This window comes from Callospermophilus lateralis, chromosome 4 (assembly GCF_048772815.1).
Source record: "Callospermophilus lateralis isolate mCalLat2 chromosome 4, mCalLat2.hap1, whole genome shotgun sequence".
Classification (NCBI taxonomy): domain Eukaryota; kingdom Metazoa; phylum Chordata; class Mammalia; order Rodentia; family Sciuridae; genus Callospermophilus; species Callospermophilus lateralis.
Window position 1 is genome coordinate 6,057,598 of NC_135308.1, and position 21,437 is coordinate 6,079,034.

At 46.5% G+C, this 21,437-nt stretch overlaps 1 protein-coding gene across 1 annotated transcript; it reads left to right on the forward strand.

Moving 5' to 3' along the window:
- Positions 1-381: 381 nt before the first annotated feature.
- On the forward strand, positions 382-12,458 carry LOC143397419 (protein FAM90A3-like). The gene is made up of 7 exons (XM_077109239.1): positions 382-542; positions 3,270-3,426; positions 9,525-9,701; positions 10,162-10,361; positions 10,755-10,869; positions 11,506-12,088; positions 12,190-12,458. Exons 1-7 carry the CDS (start codon positions 382-384, stop codon positions 12,456-12,458), a joined length of 1,662 nt encoding a protein of 553 aa, XP_076965354.1.
- Positions 12,459-21,437: the final 8,979 nt, after the last annotated feature.

The following is a 21,437-nucleotide window of genomic DNA, read 5'->3' on the forward strand; positions in this document are numbered from 1 at the left end:
CCAAAATTTTTTATGATTGATTTTAAGATTCAGAAGAGGGCACTCTACAAAACTAATTGAGCCCAGTATACTTGGTAAGGGACCGTGAAGTTGAGATCTCATCTGGGCTATCCATAGAGTGACAAAGCAAAAGTATTAGCTGTGTTAACACATCTCTAATAGAGAGCTGAGTGGCAGGGTCCGATTGTACAGTGATGCCAATCTATCTCTAAAATTGGAATTAATTGCTCCTGGCAGCACCTGAATTCCCTTTTTTAAGTTGTTTAACCCCAGAATTAGGCCTACAGTATTTGGCAGTAATGGCCCACAAACCCCAGTAGGGACTCCTTATGGCCCTATTTCAGGCATTAGTTTCTCTCAAGGTTGGCTGTAAGTGTATCTATGGAGCCAGCTGATAGTAGTGACGAGCTGGCATGGCCAGCCCTGATGACTTTGGAGTCTGCAACTCCTCTTCAGGTGTACACTGCAGCACCCCGACTGTTTGGTGGACCTAGGGCAGGCCCTGTTCCCAATTTCCCAGTGCTGAAGAAGGCAGAAGTGAGGTCAGAAGTGGCTATGAGCTGCTGCCATATCTACCCAAATCTTCCCATGCTATGTGATCATCTCTCTGGCAGCACTGTCTGCACAAACCAAGAGAGGTCTTGTTATGCTCGAGTTCAGGACCCCCAGAAGACCACCAGAGACCAAGAGATGTAAGCAGCAAAGAGGTGTTTATTGCGAGCTAGCTCAGTCCCCTGCGCACACAGCAACTGGTGACGCTGAGAGGCCCCGAACCCAGAGTTTGCAGCAGTTTTATACACTCTTTGGGGAAGGCAGGGACTTCACATGCTTCACACAACAACTCTGAAACATGATTAGCACATTCACTGGTGGGAACAAGCTGGGTAAGGGTGATTGATTAGTACAAGAGGAGGATTTCTTTGAACTGATTGGTTTAGGCCACAAGGTGTGTTCATGCTGAACTACATGGTTTCCCAACATGTTATCAACCATCATGAACTACGGGAGGGTCATCTGGCATCCCAGATATTTTACCTGTCTCATGCTGATTGTTGGTTGCTAGGGGGTTGTTATGGGTTCTCACCTAGCCTACTGAGTCAGGGACACCTGGTGCTGCAGATCTCTCCTGTTATTTACAGACAAAGAACTCAGCAGGGTGGGTATATGCCAAGGAGCTCTCTGTGGGTTTTTCTAAGGACAAGGGTCACGCCCCCTTCCTTGGACAGGCTTTGCTCTGAGGTAGAGGCTGCTTTCTCAAAAATGGTGTCACATCAGTTTCTCAGTCTCTGCCCTATTGTGCGGAGACCAGCAGTCCTGAGCCATAGGCCCAGTTCTACCACAACTGAAACACCACCTGCGAGAAGTGCTCTCCCAGCCTGAGGTTGTAGGACCTGCTTCAGAGCCTAGGCCAGCATCAAGCCCTGTACCTGTGTGGAACCCACATCATCACAAAGGCAAATGAACTCAGACTCAGTCCCCTTTTCCCATTGGGGTGGGAGGATTTCCTGAAAAACTTCATTAGCTTTTAAATGCCAGCTGCCTGACTGGGAATTCAGAGGCATTCAAGTCTCCTCTGGATCTCTTTGCTGCCTGGCATAGACCTGCTGTGAAATCTGAAAGTGGCTCCTCTGTCCCTGTTTGATTAAACTAAAATCCAAGGTTGATTGATCCTGATTAGGTAGCTCTCTCTACGCCCTTTTAGGACATGAATTAATTTCATCATATATGGCCAGATCATAATTTAACTGCCATTCTAAAATCTCCAGTTCCAGTTAACATCACCAAAGGGACATCAAAGCCTTGCCTCCAGTGTCTCTCAGCCTGTTCAGTGAAATCATCAGTCCAGTGAGACAGCCAAGGAAGGTAGTCACCCCTAATCAAGATGCTTTGGCCACTGAAATCCAGTCACATGGTGTAAGGGCTCATTGCATAAGGAATCAGCTGACTTTGAACAAAGGCTGACTTTGGACCATAAGTACAGCAGGTGCTTTTGAGCTCCTTTACAGTCTTAAAAGGAACTACAGCATCATGGGAATGGATGATTTTGCTTATTAACCTGCTCAAAGGCTGGAAAAAGTTAAAAACCTGTAATGTCCTCTCCTGCTTCCAGCGCTATTCTAAGGCCACGTTGGAGGAGCATAAACATGCCTACTGACAATTCAGAGTAGTTATTAAACCTCATACTCAGGAGCAGAGTGGTCGAATCCAAATAGCAGGCACAAGGCCAGCCAGAGGTAAACTACCAAAACCTTTCTCTAGCTCATTCTCACCTTCTGGCTGACTTTCCTCAGATTGTAGCTCAGCTTCATTAGTATCATCCTGTCCATTTTCTTCCCCTCCATCTTGAATCAACCTCACAGAAATCCAATCAGGGCTGGCTTCCTCTCTAGTACACGCCCCTACCATGGAGTTTGGTTGGTGCCCTTCTAAATCACTGGTTCTGTCTGGTTCAGCTCTTACTGAAGGCTTGGTTTTAGGTCTTGCCCTGAGGCCCTCTGTCTGAGGTTGGCAAGCTACAGACTGGGAGAGAATTGACTCCACCCTCAGCCCTGCTATAGTCCCCGTTTCCTATGTCTGGGAACATGTGTGTCCAGGGTCCAGAATGACTCTGTGGTATCTTAGCGAAGATTTATCAACTGAACACTCCCGTCTCCAGGTGGCACTGACATGTCTGTCCCTATTCAGAGACAGAGTCTGGGGTGATGTGGATTCTGATCCACAGGCAGGTGATTTTGCAGGAAAACAGGGAAGAGAATCAGAGAGCTCCTCAATTTGAGTTTGGAGCCTGAAAAAATGGAGATATGTGAACACTGATGTCTGGGGAAGGCAGCTCTTGAGATGCATTCTATATTCAGATTTGATTTTTCCCTCAGTGTGGGCTTTCCTATACATTTCCTAGTTCCACTCCAGATGTGGAGAGTGCCATATATACAGGAGTCTGTCCTGGGCCCCCCAACTATCATAGGAGTTCCTTCTCCCACCCATGCTGTGAGCAACCTTCACCAAGTGATGCACATTTAGAAAGGGAAAGAAGGGGTGGAGAGGTAGGGGGATTAGTCTGGACAATGCAGAGGATGAAGGAATGGTACCGGCTCCACAGTGTGCACTCAGGAGTACTTTGTTCTGGGCCCATCTCCCGCATACTTGGGTCTAAATAAAGGTGTGCAGAACACCCGGGTGCCAGAGCCATGACTGGACCAGAAAAAGGCATGCCTATGATGCATTTCACGTCCATTAGTAGGAGTGCCCCTGATCTCCCCCTTGAGCAGGCATAGGGCCAAGAATGTCCCTGAAATGGAGCCTGATTCTCTGATGCGCAGAGGTGGATCAGTCACCTGTGTGCATGTGACAGTGAGATTAAAAACGGGTTGTGGGGCTTTCTGTGCCCTGGCGCATGGAGACATGGAATTCTTACAGAATGCAATGGTAGGGGAGGAGTCAGACCCTTGAGCCCCCTACAGACATTCCAGGTCAATCTACAACCTGCATATCAACTCTCAGTTTTATTGTAGACACACCCTACAGAATCCTCCATGTGCTCCTAGGAAAAGTCCCAGTGAATACCCAAGGTGAAACCTCTGTCCATCAGAACTGGTATCTGTGTTGGTTCAGGTTCTTTTAGGAGCCCCAGCATGTGCTCCTCTTCGTCTTCCCTCTCATTCTGGTTCACCAAGAATTCCAGAGACAAGACTGCACTTCTCAGATCACAGGGCAAGGGGACCTTGCTCAGATCCCGAGGCACCTGAGCAATTTGTGCACACTTATCTCAAAGGTGACAGAAAACATAGTGCAACCCCTCCTTTCTTCCTCCTTTCATATTGCTGCAACAGGCTGGTATGGTTCTTTGTGAATTTTTCCATTCCAATTTGAAACCTGGAGGACAATCTCCCCAAAAAGACAGCCACTACCTATTGGTCGTGATGAGACCAATGTCTTCAGTCTATTGAATCCATTTTGTTTAGGAACTCCATTCTGTTAAAGTGTTATAGCAACTAGAAAGGTCATGACTGGGGCAAGTGGTTTTTCCTTCTGTTGTGGAGACCCTCTAGAACATGAGCTATCTAAGTGGGCAGTGATTCTGTAACTGGGGTATCTGGGCTCTGTTTCTTCAATTGGGGTAACTGGGCTCTGTTTGTATAACTGGGTGACTGGGCTCTGTGCAACTAGGGGTAACTGGGCTCTGTTTCTGTAACTGGGGTGACTGGGCACTGTTGGTGTATCTGGGGTATCTGGTGCTTTTGGTGTACCTGGGGTAACTGGGATCATGTGGATTGGCTTAGCCTCCTGTCACCTGACTGCATTCTCCTGCTTCTGAGACTTGGCTTGCTTGCATTGGGTAAATCCCCGAAACATACCTTTGGTGTGTTTCTGGCTTCAGTAGGAGGCCAAAGAGAAGGGGGTGTGCCACTCTGACTAGCTGGCTTTTAGAGAGTAGAGTGTCCCCTGCTGGCCCACAATAAAGGCTTCTTTGGAATGGCAAAGTGTGGTCTGAGAGTGATTTGAAGATCTCCCTATCAGTATAACATGGGAAACCGTGAAAGCGTGAAAATGTTTCTGTTTCCCATGCAGGTGGCTGAAATGGGAATACTGCTTTGAAAACATGCAACCTCTAAGACTTTCTGGATCTTCCTTCATATGAAAACATCTGTAACAAAAGGCTTCTAAACCCACAGGTGTATTTGCACACACAAACAGAAACAAGCCCTCCAATAGTAACATGCACACACACCACTCACACAAAACAACAGCACTTCTCTTAGTCCTTTTACTTTTCCAAGTGAAAAAAGACCAATGAAACATATATTTTCAAAACACCCTCCCAGCACCACAGCCTGGAAATGGCCACAGTGTACTAAGGTTTTCTACATGTTCTGGAGCAATAAACTCTTGGTAATTAGACACCCTAAGAATTGTAGCTGCTCCCAGGCCTCTCGTGTGCCACAGATGGAAACTGGGAAAAGCACGCAAAGCAGCTCTCCAGAAGTTCAAAGAGATATGCCCTGAACTTCCTCATCCAGCTAGTCCATGAATTTCTGAGAAGGGATTGGTGGATCTGACGTGGAGAGAGAGGGGGCGGTGGGTGGACTCCCTGCAGGCTGAGGAGGTGAGGAAGCCTGTCCTAAGGAAACCTTCTCAGAGAATGTCTCTCTTTCTTCTGAGCTCCCAGCAGGAGTCCCTTGTGCTCCTTGATCCTCCATGCATGGAGGTAGCTTCCATCCATTAGAAAGACCATCTCAGGTGGATGACATTAGGAACTGCAATGTTCTTATCCAATATCCCTGACTCTCAAGTCTACCTGGGCTCTCCCCTACTTGCAGAGTCATCTGTGTCATTTGGGCCAATGCAAAGTTGAACAACAATTTGACTCCAGCACACGTGTTGGCTCTGGAGCCTTCCTGTTCTGTCCTAGTCATGGATCTGCATGCTGAGTGGCATGCAAGCCCACAAGATCCGTGCTCTCCACCAGCCTGGCCATATCATCCATCCCAGCCTGCATTGGCTGCTGCCTTCCACCCCTCTCAGCATTATTTATCCTAACCTAAAACTCCGTCTGTGTGCTCAACTGTGTCCTGTTGGGATTCTCTTCTATCCTGCATGCCACGCATACCATGGGTCCTGAGTCAACTCCCCCTTCTCCCTGGGAAGGGTTCTGACCTGTAACAATTGGGTTTCCCAAATGGGGACCTTTGGAGGCACTGAATTGGGTCCATGGACACAAACACTTTGCTTTAGCCTTGACTAGGATGCATTCTGTTCTCTCCTGGACATAGAACCTCTTCCTCCACTTTCTTCATTGACTGAGGGGCTCTGGGGCTCAGACTGAGCAGAGCTGCATTCACCTAGCAGGTGTTTCCCATATTCCACAGCCCAGAGCCACCCATAGAAAGACTCTTCCGGGCAGATAGTTTTTTCTCTAGCAGCCCAAAGTGGATTGAAAGAAACTGTTACGTGTTAAGTGTCCATGTGTCCAGGGTCACTCTTCGGAACTTGCATGTAGAGAAGAACCCTAAGAGGACTTGAGCATCAGGTGCATTTAATGGAGAAGAATTGGGCTAAGTCAAGTCATCCTCAGGAGACTGCTCTCACCTGTGGAGGGAAGCTGCTTCCTCGACTCCACCATCAATGACTAGTGGAATTTCCTGCGTGACCTCAAGTGGAAGAGAGAGACTTACCCTTCTGAGATGGATTCCAAAGAGGGAATTTTCCATATACTCACATGATTAGCAGTCAACCCAGCACACCCACTGCCTTGGTGTCAGATCCACAATACCTTCTGAGAACTTAAGGAGATGAGAAAGATTTGGGTGTGGCCAGTTCACAGCCTGGAGTGCTGAAGGGGGCCTGCTCTCCAAAGACTCCTTGTGAACACCAGAAGTAATGAAGCAGATTCATTACAACGATGGTTCAAGTATATTTACTTAGGGAGGTCCAGTTGCTTCATCAACTTTCAAGTAGGGCAGCAGGCAAGTGGTAATGGGATGCATTTGGATCTCCTCTCACCAAAAAAACAAACCAAAAATAATTCCAAAAAAAAGAATTCTAGCTGCTTATGTGTGCACATGTGTTTGTGGGGGTGGGGGTGGGGGGTGTTTGTGTGTGCGTGAGTGTGTTTGTGGACATGTTCACGTGTCTATTCCTATGCATGTGCCTGTGTGTTCATATGTAATTTCAGTTATGAATGGAGCCTACTAATATTACATGCATTGAGTTGGTATTTTTTAAAAACTATTCATGAAAAACAAACATTTCCATTCTTTCTTCAATTCCATTATTTTGACTTCTTTCCTGATAGATTTTCATGATGGTTTTGAACTGGGAAAATGTAGCTAGCTTAAAATTGATTCTACCCATTATTTCAAGAACTATGAAAAGATGGGGCTGGGGTTGTTGCTCAGTTGCAGAGCGTTGGCCTCCCACCCATGGGCGAGTGTGTTTTGATTTTAAGCTCTGCACATACATAAATGCATAAACAAAAGGTCCATGAACAAGTAAAAATATTTAACAACAAAAAAGGAAAACCCCTACAGGGACTTTGGGAGTAGAGGCTGCATTCACTTTTCTGTGATATTGAAGATTAGCAAAGCTACTGAGGTACCAGGTGTTCTGAACTGTGCACCCATAGGCCTGTGTATTGAGAAGTGCAAATCTGTGTGCACGAATTCCATAGTGAACTCCAAAGGAAGCGACACCAGCACAAGAGCCCTGGTAGAGTGCTGGAAAATCCTGCTGGTCAGGGACCCATGAGACTTACACAGGGGTATTTCTCCTCTCCAGCAACATTGCAGGATTGGCCCAGGTGAGGGCCTGAGGGGATTCCCTGGGGGCGGGGCCAGGGAGCTGAAGCCAGAAACACACCCATTTCCTCCAAGGGAGCTCAGAAGCCCACCAGATTTGGATGAGAAACCAGGGACATCAGCCCTCAGCAGCAGGCTCTCCTTCAGCCCTGTGGTCATTCTGGGCACTTGCACGTCCACAAATGTCTTTCCAAACCCAGCAGAAAAAGAAATACTCTTCCAATGAAATGTAGAGTCAATGCAATGCAGAGCTTATATATGTCACATAAAGTATGAAAGCATTGGGCAGCATTTCTTTGAATTCTGGAACCCTTATGTTAAAATGGCAGCATTAAAAACAGTTGATACCCCAGAGAGCCAAACTTGTAAAAACTCCAAGGCCCTTAGGTCAACTGGCCTCTGATCTCTTCCCAGCACCTCAATGTCATTCAAACAATGGATTTCAAACCTCTGTAAAGGAAAGTACTGACTCGAAAAGGCTGGCAAATCTTCACTCTTGGTAGAGTCATGGAAATCCAAGGTGTGAGTCACTGAATTTTGGCCTAAAATTGCACCTGTGGTATTGAAGATGACGTGTTGCATCATGTGATCCTGGGGGAGGATACAAGTTCCCAGAAGCCACCTTTCCTCACTGCCCCTTCCGGCTGGCATCCAGGAGGCTGCATCTCTTCCTGGGCTCTGTGTACAGCTCTCGCCTGTCTGACCAACTGCTGACAGGAGACAGCAGAACAGTGGGGTCTCAGGTTGGTTTTCTTTGCCCAGGTAGTTTACAGAAGATTCCTTAGAAGACATATAGATGGGGAAAATGTTAAGGATGGAGGGGGAGGTGCTTGTGGAATTAATTCTTCAAGAGTGTTTCTTTATGCTGAAGAGGATCAAATAGGTCATTGAAGGTTCAAATCACCTCAGAACTATTGCAATTTCAGAGAATATTTACTGCAGCATTCTGATACCTGTGAGGAGGTGGGTCAATGTGTATGAAAACTGCTGTAGTTTACCATGGATCCTTGGGTAGGATAGGGAATACCTCCAGTGGATAGAGCAATGTTATTCCCTGTGCTGTTTCCACACAGGCACATAGAAGTCCTGGGTCATCCTCACCCAGCCTTCCTCTACCCATTTTCCCCTCTCTTCTGACCTGCTCTTCCATTCCCTCCCCCCTCCCCCCTCCCCCCACCCACCTCTCGCCTTCCCCCTTCCCCCTTTAGGGTAGCTTCTCCCCTTAGTATCCACACCTAGTAACAAACACTGGTTTGGCATGTCTAGCAAAGGATATACACTGGTTCCATCCATAGCTTGTTTGGAAAATGTCAGAATTTCATTCTTCTCTGCCCCTTAATAGCTATCATTGTCTTGCTCTGTTTTTCTTATATCATGTGATGGTAGAGAATCATCGTGACCCCACATCATGCCTTGGGGATGATTTTTTTTCCCTTTCTTTATGTAGAAGAGTTTAAGAAACCTTTCTCTAGAACTTTTTCAAGGCTGGGTTGGGTGAAATTCAATGTTGAACCCACCACGTCCTCAGCGTCTCTATTTGGTTAGGTTCATTACCACTGAACCAATCCAGAGCTTGCTCTCTGTATCATTAATTTGCAAATATATTTCACGGTCTATTTGTTTGGGTCAGATATTCAAGGACATTCTTGCATATCTACTAGTCCTCAGCTTCTCTATTTGGTTAGGTTTATTACCACTGAAGCGCTCCTGAGTTTGCTCTCTGTATCATTAATTTGGAAATATTTTTCAAGGTCAATCGGCTTCGGTCAGATATGCAAGGACATTCTTGGATATCGACTAGCATTTCTAGCTCATGACTTCTGACTTTGTCAAGAATAACTCTGGATAATCATGCTCTGCAAATCTCTGTATTGAGATGAAATTCCTTTTGATCTCTCTAGGTTTGAACTAGGTTTACCTCTCTTCACCTTTCCTCTTTTGGTTATCATTTTGATAGAGGCAAATTGTTCCGTTTGGTTAAGATTGCTTTATTGTACCTACAGGAATCATGCATTCACTCTGCTATAATTCTAAGGGCATGGAGTATCTTATTTTTGTCAAACGCAGTAGTTGGCCTACTCTCCCTTGATCGGGCACCCATCTGTGCTCCACCTATTCTACTGGGCTCCCCAGATCATGCGATGTGCTCCATGCCAAAATGTGGAGAATAAATGAAAGTTCCCATCTCGACTTCGGTCATGACACTTTTTTCTTATCTCTTGGACCTAGGAAAGCCCAATGTCAGCATCTGAGGGGATGGGACCTGACTGGAAGAACATGAGAAAGTCAGCAGAGCATGCCTCACAGCCTCTGGCCCCGAGGTTCATTCAAATCCAGAATAAGAAGCACCAGCAGAGGGAAGCTGTGGGGCATAGGGCTCCTCCCCCTGAGGAGGAGGACCCCAGGGTAAGTGGACATTGGAGGCAATGGGAAGCCAGGGGGCGACACAGGTCAGAATCTTGGTTACGTCCTCTCAGATTGCCTCTACCACCCAATTCTCCCATTCCAACACACGAGCACCTGCCCCGGCACCTCCTCTCAGCAGGGTCCTTTCCTAGGATGGGAGAAGTCATCTTTTGGAACCACTTGAAACCCATGCATCCCAACGTTTGTCCTGTTGTTGAAATCTGGCCCAGGGTCCTCAAGTTGTAACATCCAAACCTTCCTTCCAGTGCCCCTGAATAATAGGTGATTCCACAAACGTGTTCTAGGACCTTAAAATCCCTAGAAATTCATGGTTCACAGGCCTGAGTGCCTGACCTAAAACGAGAGGAAACTAAGACTTAAAATCTCTCTTGGTCTGTAAAAGGGCAGAGCTGGTTGTGGTTGGGCTGACTCCTGACAACTTGTGCTTTTCCACCGACAGCTGAAGTGTAAGGACTGTGGGGCTTTTGGACACACTGCGAGGAGCAGAAGATGCCCCATCAAGCGCTGGGATGGCGCGCTGGCCCCACAACCCTTGGGCCCAAAGAAGGAGAAGGAGAACCAGGCACCAAGCAAGCCTAGGAATCTCCAGAACACAGGGAGCTGTGAGCAGCCAGCCAGAATGATGGGCCTGGTGCAGAGGTGAGGGATGGGAAAGCTGGGATCCAAGCCTCGGGCATGGAACTCCAGCGGGGTGGTGTCTCTCCTTCTCCACAGAGTCATCTCCACACATCCACGTGCAGCTAATGACTGCGTCAATGGAGAGAGATAGACAAGGACTCCATGTCCCAAAGCCACAGCCTGCAGCACATTCTCCTGTGCATTCAATTCAGAAAGGGAAGGGGGTCAGGACAGCACTAGGAACTTGAGTGGGAAAGGAGAAGGGCTGCCTGGACATAGGGACGGGGTGTTGTAGGAGGAAAGGCACAGACTTCGGGGAGAACCCAGGGTAGCACAGGAGACACTAAGAAAACGGGCACCTCTCATTTCGCTCCCTCCTCTGCATCCATCCAAATACCATCATGTGTTCTGCAGGCAAGAAGAGGAACGGGGAAAGGCTCTACTCCAGACATGGAGTACCCATAGGAGACCCCAGGAGAGGCAGCAACCCAAATGGAAGGAAGAGACAGAACCCAGTGCCTACCTAAGGGTGAGTATGTGCATGGTGGCCTGCTCTTTTGGTGTCCCGGAGAAGCTTGATAAGTTCCTTCTCTGTGGCCCTTCTGCCTGAGGGATTTGCTATCAACATTTAAGCCCAATGGGACTCAAGCTTGGGGGTCTTTCACATTTGCTCTTTCCAATCTTGTGTGGTACTTGTTTCATCTTCCCCATGCCATGGTGCATGGGCTCATGGGGGCAGAGTTGACTCCAAAGTCTCAAGGCACACAATCTTCAATGCAGGCATATTCCTATGGAAAGTGGGGGAACACTCTCAGCTTCTGGAGGCCAACTCCTCAGTGGCCACATCTGCTGAGAGGAGCATTAGCCATCGCCATCCCACGCAAGAACACACAAATGAGCCCTGCCCATCTCAATGCACGAGACCTCCGATTAAGAACGGGATATTTCCCAATGTGCCCTGAAACGTGTCAAGTTGTTCTTGGAATGGGTCGCTGGCTGATAGCCATGGAGGTGTAGGTGGAGCACCCCTTTTCCATTCCTGGGCTGATAGACTTGCTTTCCTGTTCCACTCTATGTTCTGTAGCCGAATTCCTGTTTAGGTGGGCCTTGTTGGTGCTTGAGTGCAGGGACTCAGGAAAGTTTTCTGTGTTTGCTTTTCCTCCAGAAACCCAGCAGGCCACTGCCCATCCACACGACCAGGACGAGGTGTGTCCCGGGCTCTGGGTTTGAGAGTCAGCCTTGTGTCCAGAGCTCAGATGAGAGTTTCACCTTCACTAGCGCACATCCCTTTCAGAGACCCAAACGTGGACTCTACTCAGGTCCCGGGATAAAGAAAAAACAGGATGTGAGCATCCCTGGCACCATCCAGCCGGCAGCAAGGCACTCAGGGCAGAACCCTGCCCTCCTGGGGAAGAAAGCACCTGAAACCCCAGAGGTTTTCTCCTCTAAAATTGCCCAGACTTCTGCCAATATTCTCGGAGGGGGCCATGTGCTCCACCCTCCATCACTAGCCAGGTGTCCTGATGTGAGCAAAGAGCCCTGCCTGCAGCCTGCAGCATGTCCACAGGGCCAGGGCCACAAACTCAGCCTCCAGGCCCCAGGCAAGAGACAAGCTCAGGTCCACCTCCACACTGACCAGAACTCCCCAAAGAAACTCAGGTCGGGGCACAGTCCCACTCCACGGGGGAACACCTGCAGGCCAGGCTCGGAGGCTCGGAAGTCTCTGCCTGCTTGGCAAGATACAAGTGGTATCGGACTCAAAGTGTCACCCCAGGTGACCAGAAAAACTCCAGCCCATGATTCCAGCATGGATCTTGCCCTCCCAAGGAAAGCCCTTTCCTGAATTCAGTCGAGCCGTGCACCAAATCAAGTCCAGCAGCACCCAGCTGTGTTCCCCGACAGCCCCTCCGAATGCTCTTCAAGAGAATGCACAAGAACTGGTGGAGATCCAGGTTCATTGCCGATCTCCCTTCCTCTCCCAATGCAAAGACCAGTGCTCTTGCTGACACTCCCCCCTACCTTGATGAGTCGGAGAGTCCCAGCTCCCATGAGCCAGTGAGTGTCCTCTATGAAGACCTTCAGGTGTCCTCCTCCTCTGAGGACAGTGACATGGAGTGAGGCACACCATAGCAGGGAAGAATGGCCTTTGGGGCTCCCATGACTTGCAGGGTCTCTCGGGCTGAGGAAGCAATGATGCAGGAGCAGGTGTCACCAGGGTCACAGGACCTTTCTAGCTATGGAGTAGGAGCAAAGGCTGGGACTTCAGAAAGCTCTGGCACAGCCACAGACCCTGCCTCTGACGCACAGCCGCCTGTCCAGAACTCAGAGGAGAGACTCCTCTGAATGGGCTTTCCAGGGGATTGTCCAAAGTGCTCATGTCACCCTCCACAGGCTGTCTATGGGATGACAAATGGCGTGGATATGCAGGTGGAGAGACTGAAGTGGAACAGAAGTAGAAGGCTCAAGTTTGTCCCTCTTGTCCTATGACCGCATGGAGTGTAACACCTCCTGATCACTGGGACCTCTGTCCCGGACTGCAGTGGACCTTCTTGACTCTCGAGTGTGGCCATGGAAAGCATTGTGGACAATTTCCCTGGCCTTTCCTTTCTTGTTCCTCGCCCCTCATGATAATCATGTTTTGACGTTTCTCTGAATCCTCATCCAATTTTCCCCATGTTTTACTGTGTACATCGTTGGAGTGCTCAATAGGCATATGCCTTTGTACCTTGCCTCTCCTGCAAACTGCATTTGTTGTGTCCTGGTGCTCAATTGTAATGACTTGGACAGCCCGAATGTCTCAGGTGATGTCCACGTGGCAATTAAGATCATTCATTTGTTGTAGTACAGGATATCATTGTATTTCCCATACTACCATAATAAATGGGTGAAATTGTGTTCCCAGATCAAAGAAGTCACTTTCGATTTGGAGGCCTGAACATTGGGGCTTCTCACCTCTCTCTGGGTTCTCCTAACTGTGAGCAGTTGTGGAACCACCTCAGCTGGTGGAAGGAGCTCTTGTCCTTCACACCCAGTCCCCATTTTCTGTGTCTGGGAACATGTGTTGCCAGGGTCCAGAATGACTCTGTTGTGGTTTAGCCAAGATTTATCAACTGGACACTCCCATCTCCAGATGGCACTGACATGGTTGTCCCTATTCAGAGACAGAGTCTGGGGTGATGTGGATTCTGATCCACAGGCAGGTGATTTCGCAGGGAAACAGGAAGGAGAAACATGGAGCTCCTCAATTTGAGTTTGGAGCCTGAAAAAATGGAGATATGTGAACACTGATGTCTGGGCAAGACAGACATGTGGCTAGGAGCTCTCTGGATTTTTCCAAGGACAAGGGTCACGCCCCCTTCCTTGGACAGGCTTTGCTCTGAGGTAGAGGCTGCTTTCTCAAAAATGGTGTCACATCAGTTTCTCAGTCTCTGCCCTATTGTGCGGAGACCAGCAGTCCCAAACCATAGGCCCAGCTCTACCACAACTGAAACACCACCTGCGAGAAGGGCTCTCCCAGCCTGAGGTTGTAGTACCTGCTTCAGAGCCTAGGCCAGCATCAAGCCCTGTACCTGTGTGGAACCCACATCATCACAAAGGCGAGTGAACTCAGAGTCAGTCCCCTTTTCCCATTGGGGTGGGAGGACTTCCTGAAAAACTTTATTAGCTTTTAAATGCCAGCTGCCTGACTAGGAATTCAGAGGTATTCAAGTCTCCTCTGGATCTCTTTGCTGCCTGGCATAGACCTGCTGTGAAATCTGAAAGTGGCTCCTGTGTCCCTCTTTGCTAGGACTAAAATCCAAGGTTGATTCATCCTGATTAGTTGGCTCTCCCCACGCCCTTTTGGCACATGCAGTAATTTCATCATATCTGGCCAGATCATAATTTAACTGCCTTTCTAAATCTGAAAATTCTCCAGTTCCAGTTAACATCACCAAAGGGACATCAAAGCCTTGCCTCCAGTGTCTCTCAGCCTGTTCAGTGAAATCATCAGTCCAGTGAGACAGCCAAGGAAGGTAGTCACCCCTAATCAAGATGCTTTGGCCACTGAAATCCAGTCACATGGTGTAAGGGCTCATTGCACAAGGAATCAGCTGACTTTGAACAAAGGCTGACTTTGGACCATAAGTACAGCAAGTGCTTTTGAGCTCCTTTACAGTCTTAAAAGGAACTACAGCATCATGGGGACAGGGTGATTTTGCTTATTAACCTGCTCAAAGACTGGAAAAAGTTAAAAACCTGTAATGTCCTCCTCTGCTTCCAGCACTATTCTAAGGCCACGTTGGAGGAGCACAAGCATGCCTACTGCCAATTCAGAGTAGTTATTAAACCTCATACTCAGGAGCAGAGTGGCTGGATCCGAATAGCGGGCACAGGGCCAGCCAGAGGTAATCTACCGAAACCTTCCTCTAGCTCATTCTCACCTTCTGGCTGAGTTTCCTCAGACTGTGGCTCAGCTTCATTAGTGTCTTCCTGTCCATTTTCTTCCCCTCCATCTTGAATCAACCTCACAGAAATCCAGTCAGGTCTGGCTTCCTCTCTAGTACATGCCCCTACCATGGAGTTTGGTTGGTGCCCTTCTAAATCACTGGTTCTGTCCTGTTCAGCTCTTACTGAAAGCTTGGTTTTAGGTCTTGCCCTGAGGCCCTCTGTCTGAGGTTGGCAAGCTACAGACTGGGAGAGAATTGACTCCACCCTCAGCCCTGCTATAGATAGTGAAAATCACCTGGTCACAGCCTCAGGCTGCTTCTCCTGATCAAACTTCTAGTGGCTTTCTGCAGCCCTTTAAAAAGTCTTCCAAAAACCATTAGTTCTCCTACTGATCTTCAAAAGACACATTTCTAAAGCAGTCCAGACTTTTTAATGTTGTCAATTGTACTCTTAGATAGCTTGGCAGAGAAGCAGATTTTAGACAATTTTCTACCTAGCCTCTCCCAAGTACACAATCTGGTGACTCTTCCTCACACAACCATGGGCTTACATCATTAACTGTTTTCAGGAATTGAACCAGCTGGGCCCTCCTGACCTGTTTTCCTCTCTGGTTGATTAGAGTCTCCAGGATCATTAAGTAAATTTCTTTTTCTGAAGATGTGGAATAACCCATTATTTCTTTAACATCCCGGGCTCTCAGACTGTCTGCATCTTCTAAGACCTCAAAACATGGTTCACTGAACTTCTTAAGTATGCTCAACCAAATCTACCTAAAAATTCACCCCAAGTGGTCCCTGGTTCCAGGTACCACCTGCCACCCCTGTCCAATGTAGGCAGCTGACCTTAAGATTTCTCCTGACAGGGACACCAAATAAAACACAGATACAATTTACATTTACACAAGCTTCAGGACAGCTTTCCCAGCTCTTAGCCTCAGGTAGCCCAAAAGGGGGAGCAAGAGAAAGGAGAGTCTGATGAGAGAGAGTGAGCACGTTTGGAAGTGAGATTTTATTGGGGAGACACTTGTTCTTAGAAAGTTCTCTCCACAAAAGGGCAGAAGGGGCAGGACTACAAGGGACAGGTGAGTGTAATTCAACCCTAGGGGCATGCCCCACGAAGAAGACCCCTTACTATCTGAGCAGGACCCCACCCAAGCCACAGCAAATGCAGTGTTTGGTTAGAATCTGAGGCATCAGGACTGGAAGGTGTGGCCATTCAATGTGACTCCCCACAGCCCTTCCTATGCTCACCTTTGCATGAGTCCTTCTGCCCTCAGGCTGGATAAACTCCCCTGTGTTGTGGAGATTTTCAGGTCTCTTGGTGCTTTGTTCACCTCCTCTTTTGGCCCCAAGGGTTGTGGGGTCAGTGCCCCATCCCAGCACTTCACGGGGCCTCTTCTGATCCTGGCACTGTGTCCAAAAGCCCCACAGTCCCCACAGTCCCTGTGGGTTGAAAATGAAATTTTAGTGCATCAGCAGAACCACAGCCATGGCTCCATTATCAACAAAGGACAGATTTTCCACTCTGAGTTCAGTACTGCCTTTTTAGGAAGGATTCAGATGGGGGACCTATTGATTACTGTGCTATTTGAGATTCTAGGGTTGTTCCCAAAGCACAGAATTGACAAGGGCACAAGTAGGAAGGGAGATCCTGAAACAGAGGATATGGAGTCAGGTTTCAACAAATGCACAACATCCTGGCTGGATACAATACTTATTTGGAGATATAGTGGACTCTGGCAGCATCTCAACAGACCAGTTGGCCTGGTGAGGAATTCCCAGGCTAGGCCCTCAGGGGCCTGGGATGGACAATTCAGTTACAGAGATAGAAGCATGCAGGATCTAACCCAGGCTCATTGATCCAAGTCACCCCCTGGCTCTCCATATACCTAGGCCTCCACTTACCTGGGGTCCTCCTCCTCTGGTGGGGGAGCCCTGGGACCCACGGCTGCCTTTCACATTCTGGGTTTCATGAGTCTGTGTGGCTGAGGCTGTGGGGAATGACCCATCCACTGCCTCATCTCCTTGGAGTCAGGTCTGCCTTCCTCAGGGGCTTGCTTTTAGAATTTTCTGAGTTACAAGGAAAAGAAAGGAAAACAATGTCATATTCACAGAGAAACAAATACTTTCTTCCCCTATTCACTGAGCAGGACTCATGACCACAGAGTCAAGTCTGTTACCCACAATGTGATGTCCCTTCCCCAGATGTTTCTCCATTCTCTGCTGTGGCCACCTGGTCCAGGAACAGGAACCTGCCATAGACTAGACACACTGCATGGGACTGTAATGACAGATTTGCACCATGAGTGGCTGATTCTAGAGAACAGGCACGTCTCTGTGGTGGCACAGTGTCAGTGCCAGGAGAGGAAGTGATTTTCCTGAGTGACGAGATAACCATGGCCACGAGGACTGGTATACGTAATGCTCTTAGACACCTATTTGAAAACGGTAAATGCAGTGTGGTTTCCCTTCTTTATTTTTATTGCTACCTTTGAGGTCAGAGTAGACAGTTTTCAGGTACAATGTCCCAAAGAACATCTATTTTCTTTTATACTTAAACTTGAGCTCATGATCTTGATTCTTATGTGCTGGCTTAACATTTACTACCCTGCTATTTAGCTAGTTTCTAATAAATATGAAATCAATGTATTTGAACTAGAATTGAACAAAGGAAATATTTATACTTGACATCTCCATGTGATATATGAGGGCCCCATATCAAGAACTGACAGATTCAAAATATTGACATATTCCCCTGCATTTTTCTGATCATAATGGGATAAAGATATAAATAGAAACAAACTCAGACATTTGGTTAAGATATGGAAATGGAGTGATTGACTTTTCAAGAAACAGTTAATCTTTGAAAACGAAATGAAGAAATTAAAAAATGTCATTAGCCTAATGGAAATGGGGTAACAATATAACAAAACCTGTGGGATGTCACAATAGGAAGCACTAAAAGGAAAGCTTCTAGCAAAGAGTTCCTAGATAAATATACATATATATTTATATATGTAAATATGACATATAAGTGATCTCCAATAAGTAGCCTAAGGAGGCTCCCAAACCTCCGAAAGTAGAAAAAAATACAATAATAAATATCACAACAGATGCATAACACAAACAACTGTTGTGATGAAATAATAAATAAAGTTGAAAGGCCTTTTTCTACAAAAACCAGAAAATGTAAACACAAATAAAATAACAGAGGAGAGTCAGGTGACCTGAATAAATTAGAGGTGACAGGAGACATTGCAACTGACACCAGAGAAACTAAGAGAATCCTGAATCATGAGGAATTCTTTTTGAAAAAGAAATGGTAATAAATTTTAAAATCTTGAGGAAGTGGACAAATTCCTGCCCTTGGACATAAAATGTCCATGACCTTTCAAAATTGACCTCAGTATATATTCAAAAAACAAGAAAGGAATTGAACCAGTTGTTTTAAAGATTCTCCCAAGTAACATCCATTGGTAGATAGGATCACTGCTGAGTTTCAGCAAATTTTTAACAGGATCTAAAAGCAATGCTTCTCAAATGCTTCCATGCAATTGAAAGGGAGGGACTTTTAGAAACCTATTCCATGGGGCCTGTTAGTGGCAGAGCAGGCTGAACAAATGTCAGCTGCAGGGTGGGCTGAATGCTCAACCCTCACCCATCTGGTTCCTTATCCCTTGTTTGCCTCAAGTCGGAACACTTAACCCCACTCAAGGCTGAACACTTGACCCCCACACATCTGGTGCAAAGGAAACCCACATCTAACTTCTTCCCCTCTCACTGAGGGCAGAAGATGAGACCCTTAGCAACTACTGTATGATCCAATCACTGTAGGCCAAAAAAGCAGCTTGCAGACCCAGAGACCCCATCAGATGTTGGCTATCAAAACTCTCCCCTCTCCCTCTCTCTCCTTCTTTCCTGTCACTCTCTCTTCCTCTCTCTTTCTCTCTCTCTCTCTCTCTCTCTCTCTCTCTCTCTCTCTCTCTCTCTCTGTCTCTCTTTCTCTTCCTTCCCTGTTAATCAGACACCACCACAATAAAGATCTCTTGGTCACTCCAAGTGTCATGGTCACTTTCCTTTCAGAGCCAACCTTCACCTGTTTATTTACCAAAACTGAGGAGGACACAAGATAAAAAGCAAAAATGAACCAACCACTTACATTCAGCCATGAAGAAGGAAATCCTATCATTGTTGAGAGCTTTCCTAGAACTGGAAGACACCACATTCTACACATTGAAAGATAAGGCTCCAGGGCTGGGCTGTAGCTCAGTGGTCGATCACCTGCCTTGCAGGTGTGAAGCCCTGGGTTTGATCCTCAGCACCACATAAAAGTGAATAAATAAATAAATATTTAAAAACATATAAGGCTCCAGTGTTTTCTCTCATGTGTGGAAACTAAAGGAAACAGATGACCCAAAGGTAGAGCAGGGATCACCCAAGGACTGGGAAGGGTGTGGCCAGGGTGAGAGAGAGAAATTGAAGACAGAGGTGAGGGGAAATGGGTAGAAGGTGGATGAACAGGGGAAAGCTTGACATGTGTGTGGATAGAACTACCAGGTTGAAGCCCATTAATTTGTTCAATTTACAGTTTAAAATACCCAGGGCAAAAATGATCAGTTTCCATAGGACTCCTCCACCTCCCCATAGAACCCAGAATGGTGGAGTAGGTTTCCTCTGAAATTTGAATCTTCCTGCAGTCATTAAAATGTTGAGTGATTAACATTATCTTTCTGAAGGCAAACACCTCTGTTTAAAATGAAGTGATGCTCTCCCAAGGATCTACACCTCCATTATTTCCTGTTTCTCCTCTACTCTTTTCCCCAGCCATAATCTGAAGAACCCATTGGGAAAGGAATCCAACCTGAGGTCCATCTGTCCACCTCTGGTCTGTCAGCAGGTTGTCAGGCAGGTGGCTGCTGGGCAAACACCACAGGAGCAGAGTCAGCTTCCCAGATGTCAGAGAAAAGGGAGGGACATTGGATACTGCCCTGGGGCCATGGGATCAGATGCCTTGTCTAATGCAATCAACCTAATCCCTGTGGACATTCCTTGCTGCAGCCCAGCTGGCTGGGCAAAATAACCGGGGGGGTGAGGAATGACTTGTGTATGTTAATACAGCAGGAGTGAGAGCCGTTTATTGTAGAATAAGAGCGGTATTTATACATTTTACACAGCCTATGTAATTAGCATAAAATAGATACAGCAGTCAACCAATAAGGAATCTCCACACTTAATGGCTCGCTTTTGTTACTTCACAAACCACTCCCTCTGGCATTTTGCCAGGCACCATGCAGACTTGTTTACAGACTCTAACATTTCTCTGGCAAAATAACAGGTGCCAATCTGACTTGTTTACAGACCTTAACAATTCCTGTTAAAAAATGTCTCACACATTTGCATCTCAGTTCTGTTTTCCATGTATCTGATTTGGAAATCATTGGGTCCTGGATCAATATTACTTACCTGGACATCTGTGCAAACCTTTCTGAGCTAATACTGCTCATATACATGTTTACAAAAACAACACTCAAATGATTCTCAGGCATTTAGTAGATAAGAAATGCAAGATAATATTGAGTTTCTATGAATTTTGGTTACTGTGGTCTGAAGGATTATTTTTATGCCTCTACACTTAAATATGCATTTGTTAAAAGAAATATATTTGAGTGGTTCAAGTGTTTGTAAGAAACACATTATTGTGAGATGAATGATATGATTTGAGTTGTGCCTTTAAAAGTCCAGTTCTTTCTCTTACTCTCTAGAGTTTGGAATAAACAATTTGTGACTTGAAAATGATGATTTTGAAAACTGGGTGGTAGACTCCTCACGTGTACATAATTTTCTAGAAGTTTTGTTAAAGACTCAAATATAGAGATGAATAAAGCATTAGTGGTATACTAAGAAATCATTTGGCAATCTGTCCTTTGGAATTCTTCTCTGGCTTCCAGATTTTGACTCCCCACTTGGTCCCCACCCTGGGTGGAGAGGTGGGTTCCTTAGTTTTCCTTCAGAGCCCTCCACAAGCTGCACACACAGAAGGCTGTCCATTGTATAAGCCAACAGGGGTAGACAAATACATTTCAAACTATGTTCCAGGTCATTCCACTGAGGAATGAAATTCAACAGAGGTAAGGAACCAGAGAATGAACACCTTGGTCCATTAATCTTTTTTAAACTATTTATGACCCTATATGAGTACTGGCATTTGGGTGGAGAAGTCTGTACTTATGATACATGAGTGCTGGAAGGAACATTATCTTGAACATAATAAAAATCTTATTCCCTGCCTCCTTGATATTTCTGCCAAAGACAAGCAGACATATTCCTAAAGGACTTCCTTTTGAATTCAAAACCATCATGGAAATGTGTCAGGACATGTCCAACATGACTTGGTTTATTGAGAAGAAAATGAAATATATCTTTTTCTCAGAAAAGTGGTTTAAAATTTTTTAAAAATATATATTTTAATAAGTAAAAACATTTTAATTGAGATATTACCACTATGAATATGTGCACACATCAAAATGCTTACGAAATGTGGTTATAAAAATACTCTTTGGGCTGGGGATGTGGCTCAAGCAGTAACAGCGCTCGCCTGGCATGTGCCTGGTGCTGGGATTGATCCTCAGCACCACATAAAAATAAAATAAAGATGCTGTGTCCACTGAAA

What these genes read in the sequence shown, in the direction of transcription:
- LOC143397419 (XM_077109239.1), top strand. Translation starts at nt 382, where the DNA reads ATGGAGCCAGCTGATAGTAGTGACGAGCTGGCATGGCCAGCCCTGATG. An exon ending in CTGAGGAGGAGGACCCCAGG is followed by an intron (nt 9,702 to 10,161) that starts GTAAGTGGACAT and finishes TTCCACCGACAG; the next exon opens with CTGAAGTGTAAGGACTGTGG. An exon ending in AACCCAGTGCCTACCTAAGG is followed by an intron (nt 10,870 to 11,505) that starts GTGAGTATGTGC and finishes CTTTTCCTCCAG; the next exon opens with AAACCCAGCAGGCCACTGCC.